Raw genomic sequence first — 22679 nt, 5'->3', positions numbered from 1 at the left:
TCAATTTTTGCCAAAAACAGGTTGTAATTTGAATGTCTTATGTCACTGTCCTGAAACAGACAATTTCAGGATGTGTACCACACAGATATCCTCTTTGAAGATGTAGAACGTATTTTTTTCTTTAGTATGTCACAGTGGCAAATATTCGAAAGTGAAATAAACTTCATCACGAGATGATTGAAAAACGAATTGTTACGAAATATAATTTAAAAGCAACAAAATGTACATTTATTTAATAAATGACAGGGGACTGCAGCAACGAATGTTATTGGATTTCAAATTTATCTATTATTCTTGACGTTTTTCATTCACAGATGACGAATAAATATTTCTATTCTTGTAAACGAATAATATTTCGAGTAAATAGTTTTATTTGGTATTCACGAATAATGAATAACAATTTTTATCTGTATTCCTGTTCGTCATTGAAATAAATTTTGCCTAACTCTGGTTTTTGTTTAACTGGTAAAGGAAGCATGTATACACTGGCTTCTACAATGCTGCAATTATATTGTCTTGCATTTGCTTTCCTTTTCAGAACAGAAATTTCGAATCTTAGAAAATTAAGCAGAATCATTCTTTCATAATCCAGTTCAAAGTGCAATTAAATTCATTTTGTTGCACTAGAATATTATTTTTAGTGAGAATGTACTTCCCGTCCTTAACTTTTCTGATAGGTAGATAGGGAGCGGCCTACTGATGGTGAAAAGAGAAGCAATATTATGCAGTTTTATGTAGCATCAAGTTAACATGCGCAATAATAGTGAAATATGAAACGGTAAAATGAAATTAATCAACACTGGCAATACAGTGCGTTGGAAAGAAGGAAAAGGATATGTAACTGCATAAAAATCCGAATTCTTGTAAGAAGAGATAATATATGGGACGAACAGGGGAAAATCATCGCGGGGGAAGGCGAACTAAACATTTCGATTCCTTATCAACATTTTAGGAAGTTTCTGTACTCTGTAAATGAATCATATAACGCACCAGGCAAACCAGTTTTAGTGTTCCAGTGTTTGGGGCCATTATCAAGAAGACAGGACAGCAGATGCTGAACGAATTCGAAGACGCACTACTAGGACCGGATCACATCACCATAGTCCATAAAAAAGTGTATCAGAGATTCACGAGGAACTTGAATAGGAGTTTTTGGCCGAAACATAACCTTGTTCTCAAGAAATCTTTTTGAGTAACGATATTAAAGGAAAACTGAAAAAATTCTGTTGTCTCCAGTGTGTAAATAGATTTCGCAGGTAACATTGGAATAAGAGTGCGTAGAGCACGTATTGTGACAAACAGTCAGCCATTTTTCACCTCGATCGATACACGAAGAGAATGGGATAGTAAGTTGTTAATATTTTTCTACCCTCCACCATACACTGTACAGTCGCTTCCTGAGTTTGTAAGTAAATCGAAAAGCACAGCTCTTCTTCATTATTCCTTCATAAGGGTAATGATGTGTGATAGTAGCTAGCTCAAAATAAACTTTTCATTCATCCACACTAGTCTGCCAGTCTGGTTGTCGACCTGTGAGAGTCTGGAATTTCTTCCACGCAGTCTCATTACAACTGAGAATGCTTTCCAGCTGATTCACGCGGTAGGTGATGCCCTTATTCCTTGGAGATGTTGACTGGATACTTACTGTAGCAGTCGATCGTTAATGTCACGATTGTAGAAGCAAAAAGAAAACACCGTGGCATCATACGATTTGGCAGAAATCATATTTACGTCGGTCAGCTGCTGACGCTGCACGCACCTCACTGTTGCAGAGCGAGCAGTTGATGATGTCCGCGTACAGCAGCTACTGGCCGGACGCTAATCCTCGCTTCAAGAAGACGCTGCTCATCTTCATGACGCGGGCACTGCAACCCCTCCAGTTAAGGGTCGCAAAACTGTACCCGCTCTCAAAGGAAACATACCTTCAGGTGAGGTCTATTACGTTATTACGATACATTCATTTCTGAGCATCTCATCGATATTAATATTCATACTTCTTAAGTTCCTGTACAGGATGTGCCCCTACGTATCGAACCTCCAGTTTCTTCCATCCACATGCACGAGTTCTCTAATGATCTGCTCAGTCCATTCTGCTTTGTCTCTCCTGCAGAGCCAACGACGCTGGATTCCCCATGCCCTTCAACCCCGAACGTTCCCCAATGGTTCCTACAGAACTTTATCAGTAACTTCACATCCTAGTTAACATGTAGTACCTGAAAATCTATCCTGATGAAACCCAGGTAATAAGAATAGGACGCAAGGCCCGTTCTTTACGTCTTCATAATTTCCATCTCACCATCCATTACCATCCATTCCGTCTTACTAATACACAAAAATATTTTGGAATAACTCCTTGATCCCAAACTAACTTGGCCCTCCTTTCAACTAACCACCCAACAAGAAGCTCATAATAGACTGACAACTGCCCATAGATGAGGCTCAAGTCCTTCTGCCATCCTCTACGACTGCAAATCTTTATTCGAACCATCTTTACTTTCACCAACATAATTTGGGTCTCTGTCCAACCGATATGTTACTAGCCATTACAAGTCCGATAAAGTGTTGCAATCACATGCCCTCCCGTATACATCTTCTTTCTCCCACGTGCATCTTCTACCAGCTGATTAAATTTGTTCCTCTCTAAAATATAAATACAGGAAACTGCAACTGAAAGCAGTACCTTTTCTGAAATGCTTATTTATTCCATAAACCGGTTTTCGACCCTTTACAGGCTCATCTTCAGATGGTGTACACGAGATTACATGAATATTTCATAGCACAATGCTGGGTGTTGGCTGTGTGACAAGAAGATGGAACATGCTTCATTGAGTATTGTTTATACGGCATTTTGGATCCAAAATGATATCGGTACTTACTGCGACAGTATAGCACTCCGTCTACAGGCCACGAGTGGCCTACCGATACCATCCGACCGCCGTGTCATCCTCATGGAGGATGCGGATAGGAGGGGCGTGGGGTCAGCACACTGCTCTCCCGGTCGTTATAATGGTATTCTTGACCGAAGACACTACTATTCGGTCGAGTAGCTCCTCAATTGGCATCACGAGGCTGAGTGCAACCCGAAAAATGGCAACAGCACATGGCGGACTGGATGGTCACCCATCCAAGTGCCGACCACGCCCGACTGCGCTTAACTTCGGCGATCTCACGGGAACTTTTTTTTGTACCATATATATTTATTTAAATATATTAACAATGATACATTTAAAAAGACATTTTATTCTATTAACCTATTATATTTCTACTGTTGATTAATATTACTGTCATTTTATAGGTCTTCGTTTTTATATTTTTTCCTTTTTCGTTTTTTGATATTGTTGTTCCTTGAACCCTGTTACATGGCCACTTGTCATCTTTTTTTGGGTAGACATTGCAGGACAGGCATAATAATTTATATGTAGCATCGACACGTTAATTTTGAGTTCATGTTTCTGTATGTCATGCACTTGTGATGCTACAGGCATATTGTGCATTCTGGTTTGATCTCTTCCTCTAGTTTGCACTGTTAGGCGGGACAGTATGAGGGAAACATCACCATATTAGATGGAGCAGAAGCGGAAGAAACTATTTTACATATGCTGCAGATTATATATAAATTGTAGAAGAGAGAAAATTTTGTCATATTATATACGAGAAGCAGAAAGGAGAGTGTGAGTAAACAATATAATTTTATAGGGCACATAGTAAAGGAAATCATTTAAAAAATTATGAGTAGTTGGCACTTTCCACTAAGTAATGCTTGTATTCTAGACAATATAGTACAAATAATGAAATAAAAATAAAAAAACTGGTAGTACTACTGGGCATACTTTTGACACTGTTTTGGCTGCGCGCATGACAGATGTTCCTGGTGTATCCACTGCGACAAGGCCGTTGCCTACTGCGACAGTATAGGCGAGATTGTTATTAGTGCTTATCTATCATCTTCCATTGTGATTGTGTTGGCAACGCATCACCCAATTTCCCCGAAACTTTGCCATCATCCAGTATGTGCTGTCGAACGGGTGTATGTTACAAATATCTTCACTTGAAGACGTAACATACTTTGATCAGAGACCCTCTTTTTGCGTGTAGCACCGTCGATGTACGGGCAAATGCCTTAATCAAAACAGACGCTAACATAAATTCCCAAAAATAAAGTAAAATTTCACTGGAATTTTTTTCTTGTTTTTTTTTTTAATGCAAAGTCCCCGTGCATATACATTAGGGTGTAATTCACTGCAATTATTATAAATGTGCAGTCCTAAAGCATCGACGGCACACCGACCTGCACAGCGCCGCGGAACGGCATCAAGCAGGCGCTCGCCCGCACGCCAGTGGAAAGAGCGGGCAACGTCACACATCCAGAAGACAGAGTTCTGGGCCCCCTATCAACGCTGATTTGATCAGCCGTCCATGGCTGGTTGGCCCCAGTTCGGTCGCCGACTTCGAGAGCATCAATACTGTGTAATAGGAAGACGATGCTTAGCCTGCATTCTGCGAGTACTAATAGGTTGTCAGTGTACTTACACGAAGGAGGCACAACAAGTTAATCAATGGTTCTCTTCTTTGTAGAATCTTAAAGTTTAATATACATATCATTTTGGATTCCTGCTACCAGCCATCGCCGCTTTTCTGCTTCATTGTTTGCGTCAGTGCTGTCTCCCACAGTAACTGAAACAACAGTAGCTTTATTTTATTTTTGGGGAATCATGTTAGCGCCGGTTTGATTAAAGTATTTGCTCATACATCTACTGCATTATATGCAAACCAAAACAGGTAATGTCTCTGGTCAAAGTATGTTACATTTTCGTGTGAAGGCGTTTGCAACACGCACCAAATGGACAGCACATGCTGGATGCTGGCAAAGTTTCGTGACTATATATATATATATATATTTTCCCTAATCCGATGAGACCGATGACCTCGCTGTCTGGTCTCCTCCATATATATATATATATATACTGTGAAAAGTGAGTGATATGTGCCACCCGTCAGTCACAGTTAAAGTTAACAGATGAATACCAATAACAAAGCCACCCATACTGTCGCAGTAAGTACAGAATTCATTTTTGTACTCAATTCACAATATAAATAATATTAATGGTGAGGCCTAAAGCATGTACCATTTTCTTGTCATGAAGTCAGCACGCGGTATTACGCTATGAAATAGTTATGTAACTTCCTGTGCACCACCTGACGATGAGAGTGAAAAGGGTCGAAAACCGGTTTATGGGATAAACAAGCATCAGAAAAGTTACTGCTTGGTTTTCTGTATTTGTACTGAATAAACACTAGTTCTTAAGCATTCGTAACACATATGTTCAATCTCAAATTCCAGAATATTTTTTGAGATCTTACATTTCCTGTAAATCTGAATATCAAAACCCTATTTTCTCCTCTGTCTCCTACACCATGAGGCTGTTAGTGTCCCTATACAACGGATCCTTGTGTCCTTCCGTCTCCACACCCTATGTGTCACAACCTAAGGAAACAGGCTCTCTCTTCCTAAACCTGAGCTCCAAGGTAACGTTTATTAACCCTATCAGCTATAGGCCTATAGTCCGCACTGGAAAGAGAAGCCCTGAGAGTTGAGGTGAGCTTGGCGTGGTTGCTCTACCACAATGAACCGTGTAACGTGATTTCCTTTACCTCTCTATACCAACGCCTTGTCGTTGCCGAGGCTCTATAGACGACTATTGTTCCCAGTTACGTACCATCGATACGTAGTGCTGGGTGGCACGAATTTGACCTTGAGATACAGACAATTATCCTAATGGAATACCGAGCGAGGTGGCGCAGTGACTAGCACACCGGACTCGCATTCGAGAGGACGACGGTTCAATCCCTTCCGCCATCCTGATTTAGGTTTTACATGATTTCCCTAAATCGCTCCAGGCAACTACTGGGATGGTTTCTTCGAAAGGGCACGGTCGACTTCCTTCCCCGTCCTTCCCTAATCCGATGAGATCAATGACCTCGCTGTCTGTTATCCTCCCCCAAAACAAGCCCAACCCCTGCTGGAACATCACACCATCATCGGGTTAAACATGAACAGTGAAGGAATGCAGATGGTATGAAATAACGTTCACTTAATCGACAGCTGTCATGTTGACTTCAGTTGCTAACAGGTCACACGAAAGTTCACGTGAATGTCTGCCTGCACTGGCCAACGTCCATGGCGCGGTATATATTTCGAGCAGTTTGTCTCATGGATGACAGGGTATCTGCACACAACTATCGACCTGGTCTAACAACAAATGGGGTTCATTCGACCTGGTGACGCATTTCAATTAATCCACGGTCTAATCTCGACAAACCTGTGCTCATTGTAGTGGTAACTGATGATTTCATTGCATCAAAACTGGAAAACGTAGGGGTCGTATGTTCTGGAGCCCCGTGTTCCAAAGTGTGCTGGGCGGTGTGCCGCGAAACACTTGTGCCTGCTGCAGTACTGCAGTCTGTTGTCAGCGTGTCAGAATTCGGTCAGGTAAAAGAGTAACAAAGAAACCTAAAATCATTAGGCATACAGTTCTTTCTGTATGTATGTTTTTCAAGATTCAGAATTATCATTGCTTCGATGAATTCCCTTGTTCTGCCGAACTGTGCGTTATCTGATTCACCGTTTACACAGGACAGGAAAACACTTACCAGTTTGAAACTTGCTGGCAGATTAAAACTGTGTGCCGGACCGAGACTCGAACTCGGGACCTTTGCCTTTAGCGGGCAAGTGCTCGCGAAAGGCAAAGGTCCCGAGTTCGAGTCTCGGTCCGCCACACAGTTTTAATCTGCCAGGAAGTTTCATATCAGCGCACACTCCGCTGAAGAGTGAAAATCTCATTCTGGAAAGTTACCAGTTTGATTAAAAAAAAGGAAGACACTTTGTTTTCAGACGATTTCTCAGAAACACATGTCAGCTATTTATGCCATTAGGAATGTCACCCACATTCATCCATCAGGTTCGCTTCTTCCAAAAAGTTACACTTTACGACTCCTACTAAATCAAGTACAGATACTAAAACAATATTTCAGCTAGAAGTAGAAAGTAAAGGAAAGCGTTGGTATTGAAAACTGTTATAGCGGATCAAATAATATAACATTATTTTGTCTCATTCGACTAGTTTTAAATCTGAGGACCAAAATAAATCGCTGATTTTTGCACTGATCAATACACTTTACCATTATTTTGCTACTAACATCTACAGTTACGTACATCACTCTTTGCTATTGAATTAAAACTCTACAGCTAACACACTCATAGCAGCAACCCCTATTCAATGAGACCATCATGGTGTTTCTTAAAGACTTTCATGTAAACTTCATGTAAATGTACTTTCATTTGGAATCAAACCACAAGTTTAAGCATTTTAACTTCTGCCTTAAAATTTTGTATACAGTCATATCACAAAAATACGGGTAAAATGCGTCTTAAATTTCACTATTGATGCCCATGACACTTCTCGCGGTTTCTTTTCTCTAATTTGTGAATTTCTCTTTTTTCCCTTAGATACAAAAAAGATAAAAATTGGAGCAAAATCCTCTGAATTTAGTTTTTATCCGAGACCAGAGGCTTCACGAACTAAATATTCGAGTGGAAATTGTTTTTCTACGTAGCCTTTTAGTGTTGTTACTTTTCTTTTCAAGACAAGGGCCGAAACACTACTTCTTACCGTGTTTTATTAGTGGAGAAAGCTGTCACCCGCATTGTAAATTATGCAAGAAAAGTTACAGACTTCATATAGTGGACTGAAAAACGAAAGACAATGTAATTAACGTTTGATAAATTTCCACACACTTAAGAAACTGTCATACAGGGTGAGTCACTAACTATTGTCACCAACAATAACTCCGAAAGTCCGATAGGACCTGAAAAGTTTCTGGGACAAATGTTGCATGGGAAAACGGGGGCCATAATATGACGTTGGTGTTTTGTTGTTAGGTGGGATCGCGTCAAAGATATGAAGATCAACGTAGGTTTTTTTCCCATGGGATGCTACAGTTAGGAATTAGGTACTTATTTTCTAATAGCGGCTATCGAGACCAATCCAATGATGTGTAACAGTAATGTGTTTGAAGGTCAAGGTGACATGAACGTCCTTTTACAGAAGGTGTTCGAAGTGATGACCATTGGTATCACTGAAGAGCTGCAATCTTCTTATGATAGATAAAGTGGTATTCCTTATCACTTCGTCACTTATCGAAGCACCTGCTCTGACAATTCTCTCTCGTGTATCGTGCAAATAGTAAATATTCACCGAAGACGGTGTATTCATCTAACGTGTCATTGACATGTAAACACCATCCGACTGTTTCGCAATACGACAGTAATAGCAACGGTAAGACATGTATCGTCGAATCAAGCGAATGTGAATGATGTATTCCTTCGAACAACAAGTCGATATGGTTCTCATTTACGGAGAATGCTAACGAAATTCAGTGAGAGCTAGAGACTTATACGCTTAAAGATATGCTCAGCGTACTCACCCTGCACGTCGTACATTTAAATATGTGTATGATAAATTGAGAACAACTGGATCTTTAACGCATCGGAAACATATCCGGCGAAGGAAAGTTACCAACGAGAAAGTGGAAATTGGTACTCTTGCCACTGTGGTTCGAGTTCCTTGTGTTAGCTCTCGTCAAATCGCAAGGGAATCTGGCATGAAACAGAGTAGTGTTGTTCGTGTTCTGCATCGCCATAAATATCATCCTTACGTATCAGTCTCCACCAAGAATTAACTGGTACGGATTGTTTGCGTCGCACTGAATTCTGCCGATGGGCTCAACTTCAAATTCAGATTTTATTTACTGACGAGGCTACATTCACGAACCATTCTGTTCCTTGTTCCTAAAGTTGTTTCTTCCAATAACAGACCTAATGTTTTTTGCAGGAATGTGGTGTACTTCCCACCATTAAGATTTCCTTCAATGAAATAGGGGCCTATAATTCTATCCTCCAGAATCCCACACCACACATTCACCGACCACAATTTTTGGTGTGGAACTTGCCGCAGCCAACATGGATTTTCAGTTGCCCAATAATTCATGTTATGCAAATTAACATTTTATGGTTCGTGAATGCAGCCTCGTCAGTAAATAAAATTGTATTAATAAATGTGTCATACCTCTGAATCTGAAGTTTAGCCCATCGGCAGAATTCAATGAGACGCAAACAATCCGTACCAGTTAATTCTTGGTGGAGACTGATATGTAAGGTTGATATTTATGGCTATGCAGAACACGAACAACACTACCCTGTTTCATGCCAGATTCCCTTGCGATTTGACGCGACTAACATAAGGATCTCGAACCACAGTGGCAAGAGTACCAATTTCCGTTTCCTCGTTAGTAACTTTCCTTTGCCGTATATGTTTCCGATGCGTTAAATAGCCAGTTGTTCTCAATTTAACATACACATATTTAAATGTACGACGTGTAGGGTGATTACACTGAAGATATCTCTCAGCGTATAAATCTCTAGCTCTCTCTGAATTTCGTTGGCATTCTCCGTAAATAAGCAGCATATCGACTTGTTCTTCGAAGGAATACATCATTCACATCCGCTTGTTTCGACGACACTAATCTTACCGTTCCTATTAATGCTGTATTGCGAAACCGTCGAATGGTGTTTACATGTCAATGGCACGATAGATGTATATACTGTATTCGGCGAATATTTACTATTTGCACGATATACGAGAGAGAACTGTCAGGGCACGTACTTCGATAAGTGCCGAAGTGATAAGAAATACCATTCAGTCCATGAGAAGAAGATTGCAGCACTGCACTGATAATGGTCATCACTTCGAACACCTTCTGTAAATGGACGTTCATGCCACCTTTTTGACCTTCGTTGACCTTCAAAGACCTTACTGTTACATATTGTTGGATTCATCTATAGCCGCTATCAGAAAATAAGTACCAAACTGTGGTGTGCGTACTGTAAGACCTTCGGTACACACACCATCAGATTATTTGACTTGTCGATCTAACGAAGTAAGCGAGTCTCAGCAATATGTCTCGTGGTCTTATCATGGTGTGTTTATCTTCTGCCGCTGGGTCAGACGATAGAAATGCCACTTGCACGCTTAGAGTAGCAGATTGACGGTGACCAACTTTAAACTGAACTTGATTAATTTTCACACACATTTATTAAAATAATAAAAAGCATAGATATTACGTAACTTGATTCTGGATGCTGTTTACAATTGACAATCTGAAGTTCCTTTGGTCTTGGTATGTTAATCTTCTTCTCACATATCTCTGATACTTGACAAAGTGTCTATTCATTTATCTTCATGGCTATGTACAGGAATATGATAATCTTATCAGGCGCAGACTGAAACTTGACTATAGACTGGTACACACAAACGCGTTATAATACCTCGCGCGTTCAGGTATCACTACGCAAGTGTGATCCGCGAGCAGAAAAGGTTCTACGTAGCAACAATCTCATTGGCTGCGTTACATATTAATACGCGGATCGGGGGAAGCAGAATTTGGTCCGTCTCTAAGGCAGCGCCATCTCATAGTGCGGAGACGGACGAGCGCTGCGCCTGCGCTGTTGTGCTTAGTGGGGCGCGCTCTAGTGGAAAGTTGTGTACGCGCTGACTACGCGGAACTATGTACACAAGACAAGCTATAGAATCCCATTAAAAAACAAAAAACAAATTGACCTTCATATATCTGACATGACCCCACATAGCAACAAACAACCAACGTCATATTATGGGCCCCGTTGTCCCATGCAACACTTGTCTCACAAACTTTTCAGCTATTATCATACTTTCGGAGTTATTGATGGTGGCAATAGTTAGTGACTTACCCTGTGTACAAAGATATAACCAAAATTTTGTTACTTTAAAATAACTTAACACGTGGAACGTATTATCACTTCCCCTCAAATACTTTTGAGTGAAATCATTCACTGAAGAGACTTTATTACTGGAATTTAAAAAATCATGGCATAAAATACTACAAGAAAGAAAAGTTAAGATTTACTCCGTAGGTCGTCTGCAACCAGTGTCCACGAATCAGGTGATGAAAATGTGGTTTTAAATATAACGAAATCACGTTCTATCGATCTTATCTGTCACCTATGGCCAAATATAAGGATCGCTGACTGGCATGTGCGATCTCCTGTTTTGTCACAACTGTTAACACTTGGCTGGCTTCTAGCACCAATGGTAGACATCATCGCCTGGAGATGTGGAGCAGGTGATCTATTGAAATATCGCAAAGTCTTAGTCACACCATTCCACAAAATGGCCAAGAGTTTCAGCAAAAAATCTTTCACTTCTTCTATGGTAGCCTGTCTAGTATATATCTGCCCTTGTCTCTTTGTTTTCTTCCAACTAGCAGCTAAACCAGTTAAAAACAGAACGGTGCTCACCTTCTGTAAGGTAGAGGATTCGAAAAAGTCCAAAAATTATGTGACTGCATCGAGGAACGAAGCCTGCTGCTTCCGGTGCCCTTGTCTCTTTGTTTTCTTCCAACTAGCAGCTAAACCAGTTAAAAACAGAACGGTGCTCACCTTCTGTAAGGTAGAGGATTCGAAAAAGTCCAAAAATTATGTGACTGCATCGAGGAACGAAGCCTGCTGCTTCCGGTGCGACTAGCGTTTTAGTCCTTCACTTCTCATGTGGTACTAGTAGAGGCAGTAGCAGCAGCAGAATCATAACCCTTATTTTTTACCACATCACAACTCTTATTGTTTAAATCTAGTTTGCAACTTTAAGACGTTAGGTAAAATCAGCACTTTGTGATGCGAAAGTAACTGGTCGTCTCGTATGCTATATCACACTGTTTTTCCATTCCTTGCAAAATACAGTCATTGAGATAACTGCAAAAGGGCGAATTAATAATGCCATATAAGATTTGGAGACCAGTTGAAAAATAGGAATACAATTCAATCAAAATCTTTCAACGCCACCCCTAAGTACGTGAAACATTTCGTTTGTAACCTCATAGTCAAAAACAATATATTCTCTTAATAAACAATCTTCTCGAAGCTTTCTTGAGTCTTTTTCATTGCGAGGACAATAAATTGTATAACTGGATCTCTGAATGCAATATCTGATATTCAGTACCTTTTTAACTGTGCCACTAGTTCTGTGACATTTATATTGTAACCTCTGCGTAAGCTATTCAGTTTCGACAATGTTAAGAAAAAGCAGAATCTAATACGGGTAAGTATGTGGAACACTTTGAATGACCACTAATGTCTACTTCATTTTTACAGATACTGAATGCGTCCTACTCTCTTTTCAACTTGGTGTTCCAAACGAACGGAAGAAATTAATAAGATGACTCATCGACGTAATTTACCAGCATACATTTTCAGATATTTGAAGGTTGAGATTTAATGCCATAAGGATATAAGAGAAAACCATTATCAGCAAAACAGTTACTTAGAGCTTTTATATTTCCACAAAAAATATTTCAATGCCATTACTTTAGTTTTACAATGAAGTGTCTTTGTTTAAAGAGAATTTTGTAACCAATTCATTCGCTTATGGACTTTGTCACAGCAGTTCTACAATTGTAGTTTAGACTTCTCATCGACGTGAAAACAGTGATACTATAAATACTTTCGTTATAAACATAAAGTCCAATTTTAAACTTTATGCAACATAATCAATCGAAACTTTATTTTGGGAAAATGTTTCTAAAGTGAAGTGAACTTTATTTTTCTTATTAATGACAAAAAAGAACAAAAGTAGCCATACATTAGTGAACACGAAAAGATAAATAGCAAATGATCTCTCTCTTATTTTGACTTTAATTCTATTACTACATTGCTCATAATCCTAGAATGAATCCACTGGAGAATATGTTGGTTTATTGCACCACCATATTTGTGAATCTAGAGTCACATCTGTCATTGAAAATTCTCCAAGCCACTTTTAGCCAGTGTTAGAAACTCAAAACACCAAATTGATTTTCGTCCAGCTATTAGATCTGCTTCTACCTGACCCATACTGCCACCGAATTGTAACACAAAAATTAAAATTTTGTGACTGATATGACATTCAACTCCCAGTTTGTTGAATTTATTCACCAGTTTGTTGAATTTATTCATATGTACGCCATTTTTAACGATTTCTGTGTAAACAGCAAGGAGAATCACCACATATATGAAAATGCTTTACACACCATAATGGCTGTAAGATGGCACTGACTTTAGCTTTACTATGAATATCATGTGCTGTAACTTTTCTGTATTTATCGTAGCAGGAAATGAATCACATTATCTCTGAATATTTGGGTCTACTTATTTCTACTTCGATGTTTGAACGTGAAGTTATTTTACCCTCTCCCAAAGCTGAACATTTTATTCTGAATATATCTGATCCATTTTAGCATTATCTTTCAAACTGAATTTTACACTGGTTTCAGTTTTATTGACTATCTATATCATATGCACACTTTCTGGGTGCTTCATTAATCTCTGTCAAATACTTGAATTATTGAGTAGTTGTAATACACATTCCACACAGTTCACACACTCCCTCACTTTCCTCTCTCTCTCTCGCTCTCTTTCTTTCTCTTTCTCTCGCTGAAACACACACACACACACACACACACACACACACACACACACAAATATGCCTATTCTGTATCTGTCGTAGTACATAACAGTGCAGCACCTTAAATACTGGAACCTTTTTTAAAAATACTTCTGTAATTTTTTTAGTAAAAATAAAAGGAAAGTATAATTCAAACTTTGAGAGTTTAATTAGTTTAGATTCAATGACACTTTAAGGTAGAATTTTACGTCATTAATTTTATAGGACTAAGCAAGTAGTACTATTTGTAACTCCTTCATATACAGGTGTAACTCTACCAAACATTTCGGTTCCATAACATTAGTCAGTACTTTTACATATACACACCAACATTAACAAGGGTACTCTATAAATCGTACTTAAGTGCCTGGATGGTATATCCAACCACTTTTGCACTAATTCTCTGTTATTCCACTGTTAAACAACGTGCAGGAAAAAAGAAAATCAATATCTTTCCGCGCGAGTTCTGATTTTTTTTTTTTTGTCATGATGATCGTCCTCCCTATGTAGGTGAGCGTCAACAGAAGATTTTCGCATTCGGAGGAGAAAGATGGCGAATGGAATTTCGCGACAAGATCCGACCGAGACCAAAAACGCCTTTGTCTTACTGATTTCCATCCCAAATCCTGCATCATGTCCGTGACACCTTCTCCCCTGTTTCTCGATAATACAAAACGTGGTGCCATTCTTTGAACTTTGTCAATGTACTCCGTTAATCCAATCTGGTAAGGATCCAATATCGCGCAGAAGTACTCCAAAAGAAGTCGGAAAAGCGCAGTGTAAGGCAGTCTCTTTCGTAGATCTGGTAGATCTCCTAAATGTTCTGTCAGTAAAACTCAGTCTTTGCTTCTCCTTCCGCAAAACGTTTTCTATGTGTTCTTTCCAATTTATGTTGTTTGTAACTGTAATTCCTAGCAATTTAGTTGAATTTAAGGCCTGCATCCCAAGTTTAAGAGATTCACTCATGGGGATGACCTCACACGTTGCACTAATGAGGGTCAACTGCCAATTTTCGTGCCATACAGATATCCTTTCTAAACCGTTCTGCAATTTGTTTTGATCTTCTGTTGACTTTACTAGGCGGTAAATGACAGTGTCATGTCGAAACAACCCTAGACAGCTGGTCAGATTGCCTCCTAAATCATTTATATAGATAAGGAACAGTAGAGGGGCTATAACACTACCCTTGGGAACGCCAGAGGTCACTTCTGTTTTACTCGATGACTTTCCGTTAATATCTATGGAGTGTGACTACTCTGACAGGAAATCGCGAATCCAGCTGCATAACTGAGACGATATTTCACAAGCTCGAAACTTGATGATAAGCGACTTGTGAGAAACACTGTCAAAAGCCTTCTCGAAATCTAGAAATGCGCAACCAACTTGAAAATCCTTTGTCTATATCACTCAAACATTCGTGTGATTAAAGAGCTAGTTGTGTTCCACAAGAACGATGTTTTCTAAATCCGTGTTGACTATGTGTCAATAGACTGTTCTCTTCGAGGTAATTCATAATGTTCGAACACAATAGATGTTAGAAAATCCTTCTATATGTCGACATTAATAATACGGGCCTGTAATTCAGTGAATTACTCCTACTACCTTTCTTGTCTTTCCAGTCTTTGGGTACGGATCTTTCATCGAGCGAGCGGTTGTACATGAGTTTTAAGTATGGAGCTAATCCATCAGCATACTGTGAAAGGAATGTAACTGGTATGCAGTCTTAACCGGAAGACTTGCTTCTGTTGTTGTGTGATTTAAGTTGCTTCACTATTCCGAGGATATCTACTTCTTACTCATGTTGGCAACTGTTTTTGAATCGAATTCTGGAAGACTTGCTTTGATTGTGTGTTGTAAATTGCTTCACTACGACGAAGATATCTACTTCTAAGTTATTCATGTAGGCAGCTGTTCTCGAATCGAATTCTGTAATATTTGCTTTGTATTCTTTGATGAGGGAATGTCGGAAGGCTATGTTTAGTAACTATGCTTTGGCAGCACTGTCATCGGTATTATTTGCATTGCCCTCAGGAACGCTTCAAGCAATTTTTTATCTGCTTCTTTGAATAGACATATTTTTCTTTTATTTTTGGTGGATTTGGGAGTTACGGTACTCAGTCTCACTACAATGATTCCGTATTCACTAATCGCTGCATCCGTTTTCATGCTCGTTATTTGCTCAGTATTATTTATTGCTAAGAGATCAAGTGTGTTTTCATAACTGTTTACTATTCGAGTGGGCTCATGGACTAACTGCTCGGAAAAAAAATACTACCTCTAACTGGAGTTTCGTATCTCACGATCCCACGCCTCCACCCCTCTCTCCAGTCGGATCTAACGCTCCTTATTTCGGTAGTCGCACCCCACCCCATTCCCTTCACCCACAATTCTACGCAGCTTCCTCTGAGCACTTATTAAGTCTGCATGTTTCATTCCTGCAATCGTAGACTGAGATTTAGAGAACACTATATGATACAGCCTAATTAATTGCAAGTATCTTCGACGTTCACTAAACATAGTGTGTCCTTCTCTGGAACGTATTTATTATCTCTGTTTTCGTGATTTGGTGACGACTATAGCAACAACTTGGGCATTTTGTATTCATTTAAATTTGCTATGTTTTTAAAATGTTTCTACAACAGTGTTCTAACCTGTTTTGCGTACTACGTGAGATCACCTCCGTGATTAGTTCATCTCTCTGATATATATCTCTCAATTGCTGTCGATACTATTTCTTTGAGTTACAGCCACATATATTCTACACTTACATTGTTAATCTGGAAGAAGAGGAGATTGTCTCTCAGGATGAGGACAAGCGAATGTTTATCTGTTTTTTGAAAAGATGTGTTTTGCGTTTATCTTTGGTGGATTTGGGAGTTACGGTATTCAGTCTCGCTACGATAACCCTGTGTTCACTAATTCCTGCATAAGTTTTTATGCTCGTTATTAGCTCAGTATTATTTGTTGCTAAGTAGTGAAGTGCGTTTTCACAACCGTTTACTATTCGAGTGGCCTCACGAACTAACTGCCCGAAATAGTTTTCAGGGACTCCGTTTAGCACAATTTGGGATGATGTTTTATGTGTACCTCCAGATTTTAACATGTATTTTCGCCAACATATCGACGGTAAATTGAATTCACCACCAATTATAATTGTATGGATCAGCTACTTTTTTAAAATTAGGCTCAAGTTTTCTTTGAACCTTTGAGCAATTGTATGATCTGAGTTGTAAGGACGGCAAAAGGATCCAATTATTATTTTTTTCCAGTTGCCAAGAATGACCTCTACCCATACTAACTCACAGGAACTATGTTCTTCAATTTCGCTTCAAGTTAAACTACTTATAACAGCAACTAACACGCCACTGCCAACTGTATTCATAGCCAGCGTCCAGTACCTATAACGATTTGAGCATCAGTGGTTTGTATTGGCGCTTCGAGTTCTGATACTTTCTCAACACAGCTACTGTAATGTACACCTGTTATACTGATGGTTCCTAGATCTATGTTCTTCCTGCGTTCGACCGCACCTTTTGAGACTGACGCCCCGCAATATAGCACCTAAGGAGAAGCTGTTATTTTCATTTTCCAGTTGGCTAATTCCTTGAGGCTTTCGTTCCACGTGCATAGTAGGTGCCAACGAGATGCAGCTGCAACAATCGCTCCCTGGTCTGATGGGTGACTGGAGACACTCGCTAGCAGCTAGCAGGTTGGTAGTATGCAGCCTTGCTCAGTCTTCTGCTTTTGGAAACAGGGCTAGTGGTACATCTATAGTGAGTCAGGTGCATAGTTCAAGTTTCCACCATTAATCGGTGCTTTTGTTTGCGGCATCGTGGTCGGTGACGAGAAATTAAAATATCCAAGATGGTGGCAGCCTCGCATCCCCGTATCTATAATGTTACAAGATGCGCTCTCCCCCTTTACTGTCATGTAATGAGCCATATCCTCCTATTGAACGAGGTGGCGCAGTGGTTAGCACACTGGACTCGCATTCGGGAGGACGACGGTTCAAATCCGCGTCCGGCCATCCTCATTTAGGTTTTCCGTGATTTCCCTAAATCGGTTCAGGCAAATGCCTGGATGGTTCCTTTAAAAGGGCACAGTCGGCTTCATCCCTAGTCCGATGACCTCGCTGTTTGGTCTCTTCCACCACATCAACTATATACTCCTTATCTATCATGTGACAAGCCATGCCCTCGCTTTCCCTTCTCCCAGTCGATCTCGGCACAGTATTCATATGAAAGAGTTAGTTACTTGAATTGCTTAAAAATGACGCCAACTTCGAAATACGTTATAGAAGCTTCCCTTGAATTGGCCTCATGTTCAAGGACACCTGCATAAAATGGCATCATTTTTGAAGATCAGACACACACACAGACACACACACACACACACACACACACACACACACACACACACACACACGCACATACACCTCTGTATTTCATACATCAAATTTTGTACTCCTCACATATTTTTTAAAAATTGCGAACCCTATTTTTATTCTTCACTTCAAAACATTGTTTATGTTATATTCTGTACCGTCTTATCAGTAAATTTGATCTCTCAACTGTACATTTTATTAGAAACTGTGCAATATATGAACAAGTATGAAACATACTCTCCACAAACAGAGAAAAACCAAAATTCCCTTACGCAATGTTATTAAGAAATATGTAGCTGCAAAACTTCAAAATAAGAAGATACAACCAACAATGTTCTTTCCAAATCTAAAACACGTGCAAAAATAGGCCAGAAATACAAAACCACTTAATTGTTATGTCTCTCTCTCTCTCTCTCTCTCTCTCTCTCTCTCTCTCACACACACACACACACACACACACACACATGCATCTACACATAATGTTGCACTAGTGAAATCCCCGTCCAAACAGGCCATGAAAGCCCAACGGCACTGACCGGTTGCCGTGTCATCCTCAGCCCACAGGCGTCACTGGATGCGGATGTGGAGGAGCATGTGATCAACACACCGCTCTCCCGACCGTATGTCAGTTTACGAGACCGGAGCAGCTGCTTGTCAATCAAGTAGCTCCTCAGGTTGCTTCACAAGGGCTGAGAATGTTGAACTAGTGAATGTTCAAAGTTCTACCAGTAAATCATAGATGGCGCAAGGCATAACATCCACATCTATGTTGCTCTGTGATGCTTGCAAAAGTGTCACAACATTAATTCAGTGTTTAAAAGTCAACAAAAATACATTAGCAGCTAAAAAATGCAATGTTAACATCAAGTGTCACAATACTATTTTCAACACACACACACACACACACACACACACACACACACACACACACACACACACACACACATTTCTCTCAAAGTGATGTTTAAAACATGATTATTAACTCTTGCACAAATGCCTCATTGCTATTTCTATATTTCTATGCATAAATAGTTACAAATAACAAGTAAAACACCAAGTTCACATTTAAAGTTCGGCCTAAATCATGCAAAACTAACCTGACCGAGCTTAGAACTGCAGTAAATACATGTTGACTAAAATCCTGCACCAAGCCAAGAAGCATACAGACATGTAGGTAGTCTGAATTTACTGCTACCTAGTGGAAGAATGTAGTTAATTCCATTATTTAGGCCTTCTCTTGGTGTAAGACACAACACACCCTAAAATTAAATATGTCCACGCCTCAATCGTCCTATGATGCTTGTAAAGTGTTTCAGTGATATCTCCACGCTCAAAACATGTGAAGAGTGTTGACATATCAAATTGACCCTGTGAAATTGGTGGTTCACAGAATATGCGGACACGCCTATCACTTTTTAAGACTTCTGTTCTAAGGTTTCACCTTAGCAAGCCCAATTTTCAGGTAGAACAAGATGTAGTTCGTCATACACTACAAAAATATAATTGATGACACTGATTTGCGTTTATTTCATTTTATTACAAATGATTGGACTTGGTCAGTGTTAAGAGCAATAACAACTTTTGATTAATGCTGTGTATTTACCAACTTGAGCTATAGTACCTACTCTCTAAAACCGTAGCGCCCATAAAAAACTACTATATAACATCAACTACTAAAAAAATACGCAATATAAAAAAACTACAGTCAGACACAAGATATGCAAACGACAAACAAGCTGGTGCAGCACGATTTTAAGAAGGAAAGAAAAAAAAAATGTTTTGGTGGGATTTTAGCACTTAAACTGTATATTTACATAATACACAACAATAATTTCAGCCGTGTTTACACATAACATGATAAAGTGCTGGGACAAGAGGAAAATGAAACAAACGATGATGCAACAATACAAGAATGAATAGTTAGTAATTCGAAAATATAAGAGGCATTCAAAGTGTACAGTAGCGGTAACGATTTTATTAACTCAAAAATGGAGTTATACGTAGTATACATACACAAAAATAGTCGCCAAAACAGTTGGCACATTTATCCCATTGCGAAACCAGCCGGTCGATTCCATCCTTGAAGAATTCTATCCTTGAAGAAGCCTTGAAGAGGCTGCTGTCGGATACAGGCCTGGACCCAGTCACACACTTCGTCGTTGCTGCGAATCGATATCCGCGAATAGCTTGTTTTAGATGTCCTGACACCGATGGATCTCGTCCACGGTGATTCTGCGGTTGTCCAAGACTAAAGCATTTCTCTTCCGCAACCACTTCCTGTGTGAAGACACGATGAGCCTGCCCAGGACGAGCATCGTCTTCCAGTGACTCGCGCCCCTCGAGGAATCGTTTGCGCCATTCCACAACACTTGAACGACTCCGACTGTACTCACCGTACACAGCCGTCGTCTGTCGATACATTTCACGGCCTCCAACTCCCTCCACCGCAAAAAATCGAATCACTCCTCGTTGTTTTTGCTTACTCATCTGCATGTCCGGTAGTGGACGGTAACTTATATGACCACCTTCTCTTCGGCGTGAAATTACTCTGGCGCTATACAACATCAAACAGCGCGCACGCGTCTGTCTCTCTGCCAATAGAAGACGCCACCATACCCGCAGTTAACATGGTGCCAACTTACGTGTAAGGCAAAGGTAGACGCGCTGTCTAGGTTTCTTTTGAATGAACCTCATAAAATATTTGCCACTGTAATAAAATTATTTATCATTTATCAAGTACAAAACATAATATGCAAGTATTTTTATAGATCTCTGATTGCAAAAGAGAATTCGAACTTTGAAGGAAAATACTTAAGATCCCAAGCACAAAACATATGTAACACCACTGTCGTAAGACGGCCGCTGTGACCGAGCGGTTCTGGGCGCTTCAGTCTGGAACCGCGCGACCGCTACTGTCGTAGGTTCGAATCCTGCCTCGGGCATGGATGTGTATGATGTCCTTAGGTTAGTTAGGTTTAAGTAATTCTCAGTTCTAGGGGACTGATGACCTCAGATGTTAAGTCCCATAGTGCTCTGAGCCTTTTGTACCATTTTGAACCACTGTCGTACATTAATTGTTCCATAATATTTTCAAAAAAATACACCTTCAATACATCCACAAATTAAATATATCCACACCTGAATTATCTATTTAACTTATTCAAATACGTGCAATTCATTTACTGTGATTAAAAACATTCAGCGACCATCATTCGATCTTAGAACCAAGCATTCAGTTCACATAAAATACATAAAACTGTATATATGCAGACCGAAACAGTGAATGAAAATTTATACCAAGGCTGGGATCCGAACCTGGGTCTGCTGTTCACTAGACAGAAACATTGACCATTTGATTAAAAACATCTACGCCAGCATTTCAGGCAGGATTCCCCATTTCGTTCGATGGATGCTGAGGTACTATTCCAATATAGTTTGAGAGTTTCCGCAATGCTCTTCGAGTTTATGGGGAATACCTAGTGGGCTGAGTGAAAGGGAATTTGGAGTGAGCAAGGATGCATGCTAGGATAGTCCATACAGTCTTCCAAAGTCACTGTGCTGGAGTGGCGTCATAGTTAAAGCATCTACCTAGTGAGCAGGCGACCCGGGTTTGAATCCCGATCTGATGTTTGAAACGTGAAAAGGCCTCGGTAATCATATAGTTTCTCACATAATATTACAAAATATTACAAAATATACATGAGCTCTACTGCTGATGTAGCTTACAACCTAAAGCACACTTGTCAATGAGAATTAGCAAAACAAACAGCCTTATTCTAACCCCAAATCCGTTAAAAATCGTCTCATATCAATGTCATGCTAGGGTATTAGCTCCATTTTGCAGTTCAAAACGTTATCATCTTCTGTTGCTACACAGTGGAAACTTGAGGGAGGGAAGGAAAACTTCATTTCTTTCATTCCTTCTGTGACATACTATAATATTGCTGTCTGGAAATTTAGTGTGGTATATAATTCTATTTCTTTCATTGCCTGTGTAATACTTTATAATGTTGTTGCTTGCAAATTTGCAGATGATTATAAATCAGACAGATGATGTCAGGTACGTGGGGGAAAAATTGATCCTTTCAATCTCTCTGTAACTTATTATAATGTTGTTGCCTCTATAAAGTCAGCATTACAGATAGAGAGGTCATTTACTGATTCTGATGATGATGAGGCAGAAATACTGTTGTAATTTTTGGATGTAGTGTGCACACATGCGAGATGAAATTTTATGTTGAAACAGTATAACAGATAGAGCAGATACTATTTGCTAGAATAATGATGATCAATTTTCAGGGTGTGGAATGATCGTCAGTTTGCAGAGTTTAAAATGACATTCAGTTTACAGGGTGGAGCATAATAGTGAGTCGACAGGGTGGATGTTGGAAGTTTACAGGGTGGGAAATGATGGGCATTTTATAGGATGGGGAATGATGGTCCATACACAGCTTGCGGAATGATGGTCAGTTTACAGTGTGGAGAATGACAGTCAGTTTATAGGTTGGAGAATCATGGAGTCAAAAATTTATGAATTATAGTTCTGCCTCTGCTTCATTACCACCATCATCATCATCATCATCATAATCACTAAATTTAGTCTGTCTGATTTATACACCACAGTAAATTTCCTCTCTCTCTACAGCGCAGTGCTTAATTTAATGAAGTAACAACAGTATAAAATGTTACAGAGGGAATGAAAGTATATGGGTCACCGTAATGATTGA

At 39.6% G+C, this 22679-nt stretch overlaps 1 protein-coding gene across 1 annotated transcript in view; it reads left to right on the top strand.

Moving 5' to 3' along the window:
* The window catches only part of LOC124715741 (odorant receptor Or2-like), a 52235-nt gene extending 39825 nt beyond the window's left edge, over nucleotides 1-12410 (top strand). Inside the window, exons 4-5 of the mRNA XM_047243118.1 lie at nucleotides 1773-1928; nucleotides 12242-12410. Of these exons, the coding sequence (XP_047099074.1) occupies nucleotides 1773-1928; nucleotides 12242-12301 (216 nt within the window). The 3' untranslated portion in view covers nucleotides 12302-12410. The remainder of the gene's footprint in view (nucleotides 1-1772; nucleotides 1929-12241) is intronic.
* The last annotated feature ends 10269 nt before the right edge of the window (nucleotides 12411-22679 follow it).

This window comes from Schistocerca piceifrons, chromosome 1, assembly GCF_021461385.2.
Source record: "Schistocerca piceifrons isolate TAMUIC-IGC-003096 chromosome 1, iqSchPice1.1, whole genome shotgun sequence".
Lineage (NCBI taxonomy): Eukaryota > Metazoa > Arthropoda > Insecta > Orthoptera > Acrididae > Schistocerca > Schistocerca piceifrons.
Note: the sequence above shows the minus strand (reverse complement) of the source record. Positions and strands in the feature narration are given on the sequence as shown.